General features: G+C 39.1%; 1 protein-coding gene across 1 annotated transcript; it reads left to right on the forward strand.

Moving 5' to 3' along the window:
- The first annotated feature begins 1,887 nt into the window (after positions 1–1,887).
- Positions 1,888–8,008, forward strand: LOC105383041 (transposon Tf2-1 polyprotein). The gene is made up of 2 exons (XM_048632620.1): positions 1,888–2,254; positions 2,796–8,008. The coding sequence occupies exon 2, from the start codon at positions 2,805–2,807 to the stop codon at positions 7,437–7,439; it is 4,635 nt and encodes a 1,544-aa protein (XP_048488577.1). The 5' UTR covers positions 1,888–2,254; positions 2,796–2,804; the 3' UTR covers positions 7,440–8,008.
- Positions 8,009–12,305: the final 4,297 nt, after the last annotated feature.

Consider the following 12,305-nt stretch of genomic DNA (forward strand, 5'->3'; position numbering starts at 1 on the left):
TAGTACCTAGGTATACCACTAGACATGGGTACCTGCCTTAAGCTCTCAGCCTGTAGTGAAAGTTCTAGGATGTCTAGACCGGGTGGGAAATGCCATCGAGGCGAGTTCCTGTTCGCTCCACGCATTGCTTTAAAATTGATGCACCTTTGCCCTTCGCCGGTTTGTTACGTAGATAATAAAGTTACATCGATAATAATAGTTATTTTTAACTGACTATAGTTATATTTGTTGATTTAGTAATGCCTTTCTGTTTTCGTCCAGCCATCTGAAAAAAAGAGGTAATTTATTGGTTATAGTAATTAATCAGATTTAATGATAGATACTTAGGTATATAGTAGGTAGGTGTAATTATTACAAAATTTTGGTACCGAAGTACCTATCAGAATTAATATAATAATTTATACTTATAAGGAAGAAAGTAGCAGTGTCGCGGATGTTTTAGGGATGAAGCTGAAAGTCAAAATACTTAGTAACTTTTATAACACAACAATCGTGGCAGATATCTATTACATTATTTTACAGATGCAATACATACAGGCAGTAGCAGTTTATAAGTACGTACCTATCAAGCAAATGATAGAAGGTATAAACTATGAGTAGATACTATAGGAAACTTCCCACAAACTCGATCCGGTTAACTGTACGTATATCCACTCGTAATAGCCCACGTTCCGTCGGGTATGTGCCGTAGCAAGTACGCACTTACATAACCAGCCATAGCGCGGTTGGAGCCTACTGAAGATATCCGATCTTCCTACCAAGCCGAAGGGTCATGGGGAATGTTATCTATCGTATCCGCGGTTTTTAATGTTATCTAAAATTAACATCTCACGAGGGTTATCTCATAACAAGTCGAAATTCGAATACCAACGTGGACCTATATTTAAACCTACCAATTTTCATTGAAAGTTATAACTGTTTTGTTTGTTACGGCATTTTAAACTCGCACGCCTAGGTATGTCTAATTAATTCTGCAGTAAAAAAAAGATTTGTTTAGCTTCTTGTTAGCATTTCATTTCATTCACAAACACATTGTCACCGTGGCTGTGGTGGTGAAAACATTAGCTGTGAGTCGGGTGACAAAGTCCTCGGTCGGGTGCCGTACAATCGACATAATATATTATGTCAGTTATTTCACATCGTATCCCTAAGGTACGGTCTGGTTTTTCTCGCACCCGAGAATCACTCAATTAATACCGATAGACGTACTATAGACCAATAATGTTCTATTATGTCATTTTTGTTAAAGTTCACATCTTTTTGCCTAAACCGCTCAACTCAGTCATGAAAAGGCCCGTTACGGTCGCTTCCTTATTCTGAGTTCCGCGTCCGCGAGTGGTTCGGTCCAAGTCGAGGTTCAAACCCCACGCGTAAACGTGAAAGCTATTAACAGATGCAATTAAACAAAACTAAACATGAAGAATGAGAGACGGTACAAGGAAATACGGTTTTGTGGTTCAGACTTGGCTCGGTAAGACCTGTAACATAACCGGGCAGTTGTTAAATATAAACAACTAATTACTTCTATGTAAGTATACAAAACAAAGGCTAGTATTATAATAGGGGTGTTAGTCCCAGCACCGGACTCCCACCATTGAACCTTTAAGAGCATATATCATATCACCCCCCCGCGCGACTGTCGTAGAAGTTAGACGTGTATCACGAGTCTCATAAATCTCAAATTAAAAATATAATTACGTTAAATTCACAACACAAGCAAAAAATAATCTATTGCTAGTTATCTTAAAGATCTATTTAACAAGTGCGTAACTACAAACCCGGGTACGCGTGTGTAGAAGACGGAGTGATCGTGCGTCCCTGTCGGCCTACTGTGACCTGAACCTCACGATCCGCGACTAGCGACTCACATAACTTGCTCGCTATTGTAAGATATCTGTTAAAAATGTTATGTTAATTTATTAATAAGAGAGATTAAGATCATTATTTTACTTATTTTAATTCATTGTGTATTGTGATTTGTAACTTCCGTTTCATATTTAAATTAAACCTTAGTTTGACTGTAGTTGTAGAGCATGATGCGATAGATGGCGCCACTGGGAAAACTCGACGATAGCACGTGTCGGTAAAGTGGAACGTAGAGTTCCGGAGTTAACCTCTGGGAGTGGCGCCATATCTCGCATCACTTTTGGTTCAGCCGACAAGCAGAGCAGACGCTAAATAAATCAAAGGTGTGTCAGTGAAAGTCAGTGTTTTATTCCTGGATCTGCTATACTTCAGAAGCGGGATAGCAAAGGTATGTACAAAAAACAATTATCCATTTTATTTTTTGCTTGTTATTTTGCTGGGTGAATTTTATTTTTTTTACCTTTGTATTTCTACGCCCTGAATCGGTCATTCGGTTGATACCAGCATTTGATCAGGGCATTCCCTGCTAGTGCCGGTATCATCCTGCGTGTTTCTAATTGTTCAGAATTTGATCAAGGCACTCCCCGATAATTCTTCTAAACTTTGGACATCTTTCTTATTATTTGGTATTTTGTGGGGGCATTCCTTCACTGTAAAGAGTGTTTTATATGTGCATGACATATCATAATCAAATATCTAATGTAATTAAGCCTGAAATCATAGAAAATGAGAAATGAAAATAAAAGAGGGTAGTCAAAAAAAAAAAATACCAGTAGATAGCAAATATTGTGTCGGGGGTTACAAAGGGGGTGCAAAATTTGGTTATTTTTGCGCTAGGACGCATAGTTTTCGAGATATTTTACATTTTCTAAAAACCGCTAATATTAATTGTGAGATAGCTGATACACATTCCTTTTTCTTTGTCCGAGGTTACGGAGATGGAAGGACGAAGCAGTCGCGCTCGTAGCCGTACCATCCGCCAATTAGCTACGCCCCCTAGAGAGGGTGGACGCGGAAGGTGTAACGGCAGATCGCGCAGTCCTCCAAGCAGACCCAGAGGAAGACGTGAAGAGGAGCATCCGGGCACCAGCCACCGGCAGCGACGAAGCTGCGATCATGTGGGCCACCACGTAGATCGCTATCGCAGTCGATCGCGCCTTTCTCATGGTGCTGATCACAATGATCAAACCAGCGAACGTCGAGGAAGCAACCGGCACGACTCCAGGTGCCATCCACATCGGCCGTCACGCAGTCGGGAGAGAAGCACCAGGAGTAGAAGATCGCGCAGCCACTCGAAACGCCCCCGCTTCAAAGAGCAAGTCAGGTCAGAGCAGCCACCATTAACTATTAATGATTTAAGTGCAATAATGAATTCTATAGCTTCTTCCAAGCAACCCAGCTATCATACTAATGTCGTGCCAAGCTTTGATCCGTCATTACCGAGCCATCGCATTGACCTATGGTTAAATAAAGTAAATCAATGCGCATATTTGTATGGATGGGATGATAAACAAGTAATTCATTTTGCTTTACAAAAGTTAGCCGGCAATGCGAGGACTTGGTACGATAGCCTACCGACAATGGTGTTCACGTGGAAGGAGTGGCAAGATAAATTGCTGTCAGCTTTTCCATGGGAGCAAAATTACGGAAGGTTACTAGATGACATGACAAAACGTAAATATAGAATAGGTGAATCTGTAGAGAATTATTATTATGAGAAGATGTCCTTACTTAACCAGTGCCAAATCACTGGGAGACATGCTGTTGATTGCATTGTATACGGATTAACAGATAGGACTCTTCGTACTACAGCACAATCTTTAAGATGTAAAGAACCGGAAGAATTGCTCGAGTTCTTAACTAGCAGTAAAGAGTTTTACACTTCTTATAAACAAACGGACTCGCGAAATAAAACCGATAATAACAATTCAAACAATAAAACATCTCAATTATGCTTTAATTGTCACGAAAGAGGCCATGTTCATTACAATTGCAAAAAACCAATAATCAAATGCACAAAATGCAATAAAATCGGTCACAACGCTGAAAATTGTCGAAGCCAACCGCGCATTCAGGAAAATACCAAAAGTACTATGGCAATAACTGGTAAAACTAATAATAACAAGTATTATAAATCGGTGCTCATTGATGACAGGGAATTCCAGGCATTTGTCGACCTTGGGAGTGAGGTTACGATAATTCAAGCTAGTAAACTAGAACATTTGAACAAAAACATAAATCATAGCAACATTAAGTCGATAAAATCATTTGGTAATATGATTATACCAACGTTAGGGCAAATAAATATTAAAATTTCTATTGATGATGTTGTGGGTCAAGTTGATGCCGTTGTTGTGGATGATAGTTACTTAAATGTACCCATATTAATCGGACAAGACTTCACTGATCAAAATCATGTTCTCATCGTAAAGGATAGTCAGGCCCTAAAGTTTCACAGCTTACATACTGAACTGCCAACTTTTACGGAATCGAATGTAACGAAACGCGTCTCTCTTTGCTCTACCAAGGACATCAACGTATTAAATCAATGTTTGATAGAAGTTAGTACTGAACCATGTTACACCGGAGATTTAATTGTAGAAACTAACGTAATTGGACAAGATGGTTCAGAAGTAGTGATTAAGGGCGGTATTTATTCATTTGACGCGAATGGAAGAGGGAATGTTATCGGATTTAGATGTGGTAGTGTAGCAAATTTGCAAAACGGCACTACTGTTGCACGTGGTCAACCGTTTACGGAAATACCGAGTTGTTATCGAATTGAAAGGGAACTATGTTGTGATACCTCAAATTTACCCATAGAGCAGATTAAAATAGGTAGCGACATTGCTATCGAAGACAAAGGACGGTTGGTAACTTTGCTTAACGATTATAGGACATGTTTTGCAATGAATCTAAGAGAATTGGGTTGTTCGAAAGATACTGAAATCAAAATTGAATTGAATGACAATAAACCTGTAGTTTATAGACCGTATCGGCTACCAAATGTTGAAAGACAGGTGGTACGCGATATGGTAAATGAATTATTAGATACAAAAATTATACAGGAATCTACCTCGGACTATGCCAGCCCAGTTCTTTTGGTAAAGAAAAAAAATGGTAAATATCGGTTGTGCATCGATTACCGATCGTTAAATAACAAAACCGTTAAGGAACGTTACCCGATGCCGATCATCGACGAACAGATTAGCAGGTTAGCGGGTCAAAAATATTTTAGTGCGCTTGACCTTGCAAGTGGCTACTATCAAGTGCCAGTAGCTTTAGAGTCTCAACACTTAACTGCGTTTGTGACTCCGGACGGACAATACGAATTTAAGCGTATGCCGTTCGGATTAGCAAACGCCCCAGCGGTTTTTCAACGATTAATTAATAAAGTGCTAGGGGCAGCTCGTTTCACTGACGCATTGACGTATATGGATGACGTGCTAATTCCGTCAGCCACAGTTGACGAAGGATTAGATAAGCTGAGAAAAATATTAGATATTTTTTCAAAAGCCAATCTAACACTCAATTTAGAAAAATGTCTATTCTTATCAGAAAATTTGGACTACTTAGGCTACGAAATTTCTGTTGCCGGAGTCCGCCCGGGAACAAAAAAGATCGAAAGCGTACAACAATTCCCTGAGCCACAAAACCAACATCAAGTTCGTCAGTTCTACGGCTTAGTTAGCTATTTCAGGAAATTTATCTATAATTTCGCGAGTATAGCTCAGCCCTTGTCTTATTTACTTAAAAAAGATGTGCCCTTCAGATGGCAAGATGACCAAAAACACGCGTTTGAATCCCTTAAGGAAAAATTAAGCTCTAGGCCAATATTGTCAATTTATGATCCAAACGCGAAATACACAGAGGTTCATACAGATGCCAGCAAGCATGGGTTAGCTGGCATACTGTTGCAAAAGGCCAATGATACGGACCAAATGAGGGTTGTAGCATATTACAGTCGTCAAACCTCTCCAGAGGAAAAACATTTTCACGCATACGAGCTAGAAACCCTTGCTGTAGTGGACTCCCTCAAAAAGTTTAGAGTTTACCTATTAGGGACACCATTTAAGGTGATCACAGACTGCCGAGCTCTACGCACTACGTTAACGAAACGAGATTTGATTCCACGAATTGCGAGATGGTGGCTTCAGCTCCAAGAGTTTCAATACGAAATAGAGTATAGGCCGGGCACTAAAATGTCGCATGTGGATGCCCTTAGCAGAAATTTAACAGATTCAACTACTGAAAAAGAGATCTCACTTCACAATGACTTTTTGCCAAATGTTATGCAAATAGAGGTAGACAATTGGTTATTAACGCTGCAACTAGGGGACCACGAGTTGAATCGTATTAGAAAAATTTTGACGGATAATGACAGTTTAACCGAAGTGAAATCCATTAAACGTGAATATGTGATTAAAAACAATCAACTATTTAAATACGTCGACGAAAATCGTAAAGAACTTAGGTGGGTAGTGCCTAAAGGGGCAAGATGGCAGATATGTAAGCTTAATCATGACGATATCGGGCATTTTGCGTTTGAAAAGACTTACGAACGAATTAAGAAAACTTATTGGTTCCCAAAGATGCGACGGTTCATTTTCAAATATGTTAAAGCTTGTTTGAATTGTGCGTATTACAAAGAAGCTGGAAATTCAAAAGAAGGGCTGTTAAATCCCATTGAAAAGGTTCCAACTCCTTTCCATACGCTACATATAGACCATCTCGGCCCTTTCGTACGCAGTAAAAATGGTAACGCGTATTTATTTGTGATCGTGGATTCATTCACAAAATATGTTTTTGTGCGACCGGTAAGAGATACAAAGACTAAAAATGTCATTAAGGTCTTAAATGATTTAATTTATACATTCCGCATACCAAACCGTATAATTTGTGATAGGGGAAGTTGCTTTACATCACATCTCTTTCAAGAGTATTGCAATGAAAAAAAGATAAAATTAATATACAATGCTGTAGCTTGCCCACGGGCGAACGGGCAAGTCGAAAGATATAATCGCACGATACTAAAATCATTAGGCACCCAAACTCATAACGTGGATGATAACGCTTGGGATGACTTTGTTGGCGTAGTACAATGGGGGATAAACAACACAGTCAATAAAACCATTCGGAAGACCCCCGCGGAAGTATTATTTGGGATAGATATGAACTGTGAAATGAGCGGGCAATTTGATCACATCTTACAAGTAACTCGTGCTAACATTGAAATAGGACAAATTAGACAGGAAGCTAATGCAAGCATAGAAAAACAGCAAAAGAAACAAAAAGAAAATTATGATAGAGGACGTAAGCCTGCGATCATTTATAAGGAAGGCGATTTAGTAAAAATTACAAAAATTAGCCATGTAAATGATGGGAAAAGTAAAAAGTTAATTGAAAAATATATAGGCCCTTTTAAGGTAGATAGAGTGCTAGGCAGCGACAGATATCGCATAAGTAACATAAAGGGATTCAAAAGTAAGTCTCGTAAGGGTTATAAAGCTACAGTTGCAGCGGATCGAATGAAACCGTGGATCCACATAGCTGCTTTAGATTTAGAGAAATAAGAATGTTATGTTTTGTTGTGTCAGTTTAAGAATGAAGAATAATACCTACAATAAGATAATAATAGATTAACAGTTAGCTTTTAAGATTTATATGTATTACCTATATGAATTTATATTTCATGATTACTATGTATCAGAAAATAAGTATGATTACTTCCCAAGATAACCATAGATTAACAGTTAGCTTTTAAGATTTATATGTATTACCTATAAGAATGTATATTTTATGATTATTATGTATCAGTAAATAAGTATGATTACTTCCCAATTAAGTGTTTTATTTAGATAGATCTTACTGGCACACAAATTGATTTCAGTTGCTGCGGATACTGCGGCCTATTACTGCGGATACTGCGGACCATTGCTGCGGACACTGCGGCTAATTCCTGCGGACACTGCGGGCATGAGAGGTGCAGACTGCGGCCTCTGCGGTCAAACGCTGCGGACACTGCAGCCACTGCAAGGAAGTGCTGCGGTCACTGCAGCCACACACCCTGCGGTCACTGCAGACTGATTTGTGTAGCGGATACTGCTAGGAAAACCTGCAGTTACTGCTTGTAAATAGTTTTGTAGAGAGCGGATACTGCAATTGCATAATATGTAATATTGATTAGAATAAGTGTTGATGATGTATTTAGATATTTTCTCCTAAACTAATTATAATTAATGGTATAAGATAATAAATGTAATTCCGAGTGTAAGATAATAAATTAGAATTTACGTGTATGAGGACATTACACGCGTCAGGATGGACGAGTGTAAGATATCTGTTAAAAATGTTATGTTAATTTATTAATAAGAGAGATTAAGATCATTATTTTACTTATTTTAATTCATTGTGTATTGTGATTTGTAACTTCCGTTTCATATTTAAATTAAACCTTAGTTTGACTGTAGTTGTAGAGCATGATGCGATAGATGGCGCCACTGGGAAAACTCGACGATAGCACGTGTCGGTAAAGTGGAACGTAGAGTTCCGGAGTTAACCTCTGGGAGTGGCGCCATATCTCGCATCACTTTTGGTTCAGCCGACAAGCAGAGCAGACGCTAAATAAATCAAAGGTGTGTCAGTGAAAGTCAGTGTTTTATTCCTGGATCTGCTATACTATACAACGATGCTCCGATCTCCATCATCGTCTCACTCATCGCTGGCTGAAGCCCCAAAATCCTCATCAGTCCCGGACATATCGCAACTCCAGGACGATGGGAAAGTCATAAAAACAAGGAAGCGGAAGCAGCCGGAACCCGATAGCGAAATGGCAGGTACTCTCAAAACCTTTATGGAGTCTATGAGTGTATCAATGGAAGCTATGAACAAAAGTATAAACGAGGTAATTAAAGTTGAGCTTAAAAACTTGTCTGCCACTACATCCGATATAAAAAATGAATTAAACCTACTTCGATCTGAGAATGCCGAAATCAAGAACAAGTTAGCAGCAATGGATGCCAAACAATGCGAAACCTCCAGCGTCTTATCGGACATGCAAAACTCGCTTGAATTCACTTCGGATCGGGTTGATAAACTACACAAGCGGGTAGACTCTGCCGAGAGCCACATCAAACATGAACAACACATACAGCTTGAAGTATCCGAATTGCAGCAAAAACTTAAAGGTATGCAGCTCGAGCTTGAGAAAAACCAGCAGCGGGACAGAATGTTTAACCTGGAGATATCAGGACTACCGGAACATAAAACTGAGAACCTCGAAAACATTCTCATCAATGTGGCCAAATACGCCAACGTACCTCTCACCGTGTCCGACATCGAGCACGTGAACCGCGTGCAGCCGCAGCGCCCCGTCCCCGGCCGCCCCCGCGTCGTCGTCGCTAAACTCAAAAATCGACTAATTAAAGACAACATCATCGCAGGCGTAAAGAGTAAACGTGGCATCACAACTGCAGACGTCTGCCTGCCGGGCGAGCGAAGGCCGCTATACATAAATGAACATCTGACGCCATTTTATAAAAACCTACTTAAAACATGCAAGGATTATGCGGCAAAAAACCAAATTCAATTTGTGTGGGTCAGAAATTGTCGAATATACATACGCAAAAACGAAAAATCACCCCACATACAAATACACTCGGAGGAAGATCTCAAACTGCTGCGTTCAACTTAAATATAATAATGTATACCTACTTTATCACTAACCTACTACTGTTAAAACTAGGGTCCCGACAAATACTCTCCCCACCTCAATTATCCAAAATTTACCTACCTATATTATATATACATATGTGCTTATTAATTATACACTGCATCTGCCCACAATCTTATACGAATACGAAACATAAATATATAATGCACCTTTATACACCAAATTATAATAACATCACTGACTGTCAATCGCAACCCAAATATGTCGCTACGCTCTTATCTATAATAATATATGTTAATCTATATCAAATACCTATTTTACTATCACTCACGGTTGAATTAAAACTAAAGCATACATTAATACTTTACTTTTACTGGGACTTATTACACAACACCTCGTTAAATTTTACCTACAATACAAATCTATACCTAAGCTTTATTATAAATGTAACCTTATGTCTCGAGTCATTAAACCCTCATTGCATTAAACAACCGTCTAACAAGCTAACCATTTTGGCAGACTGTTTACGGCGTACAAGTTCTTATCGCACGGTCCACCGTCCTCGTTGTTTGAATACAAATAATATAATACCACTAGAATACTACCGACTGATTTTTACTTATAAATACCTACGTATGGATTTGAATATATCCCATCTAGTTTAACGATATACTATCAAAACGTTCGGGGACTGCGGACGAAATGTCATCAACTGCATTCTTCCATTTTATGTAATAATTTTGATATAATTGCGCTAACCGAAACATGGCTACATAACGGTATTTTTGATGCAGAACTCTGTGATGGCCGATACGACGTTTTTCGTTTAGATAGAAATCTTACTGAGACACAAAAGCGCTCTGGCGGCGGCGTAATGATTTGCGTGAAGCAGGGCCTGGGAGCGTATCTGGGTGGTGCGTGCGACCCAGCTGAAGCCTTATGGGTAACAATTCCATCAAATAACTTAAACTGCACCTCTAACTCAAACCTTCACATAGCTTGTACCTACATACCAGGCGATACGAAAACGCAACCGAGAGATATAGAAATTATTTTGAACCTAGCAACTGAAATTACTACTAAGTATGACAATGACTACTTTCTTTTACTGGGCGATTTTAACTTACCTTGTATCACCTGGAGTGGCGAAATACCTACTTTTCTAAAACGTGGACCGGTTGAAGTACAAAAGGCCGCAATTAGCTTAACTAACACTTTGGGTATCTTGGGGCTATCTCAGCATAGCAACATCCGTAACTCTTCTGATAACACATTAGACCTGGTTTTCAGCAATTTTCCTTTAGAACTACATACATCTTCCGACAACCCTCTTATAATGGAAGACGTTTTTCATCCATCCTTATTACTAGAAGCCACTGACATTTCTTCTACTCCTCTTCAATCAAATGTAATCACCAAACATAAATTCTTTAAAGGAGATTATAGTTCTATTATAAAATATCTTAATGATATACCTTGGAGGGAAATACTGAGCACTGAATCGGTAGATAAAGACGTTCAAATACTGTACGATCACCTTTATAAGTGTATTGACGAATTCGTGCCGAAAGTGTCCACTTACAAACCTAATACCTATCCTGTTTGGTACACCAGTGCTTTATTAAGAATAATAAAAGAGAAATCCAAAGCCCATGCTCGCTGGAAACGTTTTAAAAATAGATTAGACTACAACGAATTTGCTCTGCTCCGAAAGAGACAACGTAAAACCGAAGTCGAATGTAAAAATAAATATATCCGTGAAATGGAAATTAATATAAAGAAAAATTCTAAATGCTTTTGGTCTTTTATAAAAAATATGCGAAATAGCCCTAGGTTCCCTAAAGTCGTAACATTCAGAGACAAAAAGTATACGGAAGGCCCAGATATCTGTGGTGCATTTAATAGCTTTTTCTATAGTGTGTTTGTTGAGGGTGCTGACAGCTACCCGGATATTCAGTTACCCCCACCACAAATGGGATCCAGTTCACCATGTCATTCACTATCATTAACTCACGACGAAATAACTAAATGTCTAAAGTCCCTTGATATCCATACAGGTGCTGGAAGTGATTGCATACCCCCAGTTTTTATTGTTAGGAGTCTACCAGCAATAGTGACTCCCCTTTATATTATTTTAAATAGGTCTCTAAAAGAAGGTATTTTCCCAATCAAGTGGAAAGAAGCTTACATTTCCCCCATTCATAAAAAAGGATCGAAACTCAAAGTAGACCACTATAGGCCAATATCCAAGTTGAATATTTTTGGGAAAATATTTGAAAAATTGGTGTATGGTAGTCTTTACACATCCCTGTCCCGCAGTATACCTACGGAGCAACACGGGTTTTTACAAGGTCGATCAACAACAACAAATCTGTCTCTATTCATGAATTTCGTTCACAAAGCAATGGATGATCATAGCCAAGTTGACGTGGTGTACACAGACTTCGAAAAGGCTTTCGATCGTGTGGACCACGTCATACTGCTGCGTAAGTTACAGCACCTTGGCATACACGGCGATCTCCTTCGATGGGTGGAGTCATACCTCTCAAACAGATCTCAGGCCGTTGTCGTGGGAGGTTACAAATCTGACTTTGTGCAAATCCCCTCCGGAGTTCCCCAGGGATCTCATTTAGGGCCACTCTTTTACAACGTCTATCTGTACGATATCTACACATGCTTTTTACACTCGAAATTCCTTATGTACGCAGATGACACAAAGATTTTCTTGGACATTAAAACTGAAGCTAACTGTCATAACTTACAGGCC

The sequence above is a fragment of the Plutella xylostella genome, chromosome Z (genome assembly GCF_932276165.1).
Source record: "Plutella xylostella chromosome Z, ilPluXylo3.1, whole genome shotgun sequence".
NCBI lineage: Eukaryota > Metazoa > Arthropoda > Insecta > Lepidoptera > Plutellidae > Plutella > Plutella xylostella.

Excerpts from the sequence above, each read along its gene's own strand:
- LOC105383041 (XM_048632620.1), top strand. The coding sequence starts at position 2,805 with ATGGAAGGACGAAGCAGTCGCGCTCGTAGCCGTACCATCCGCCAATTA.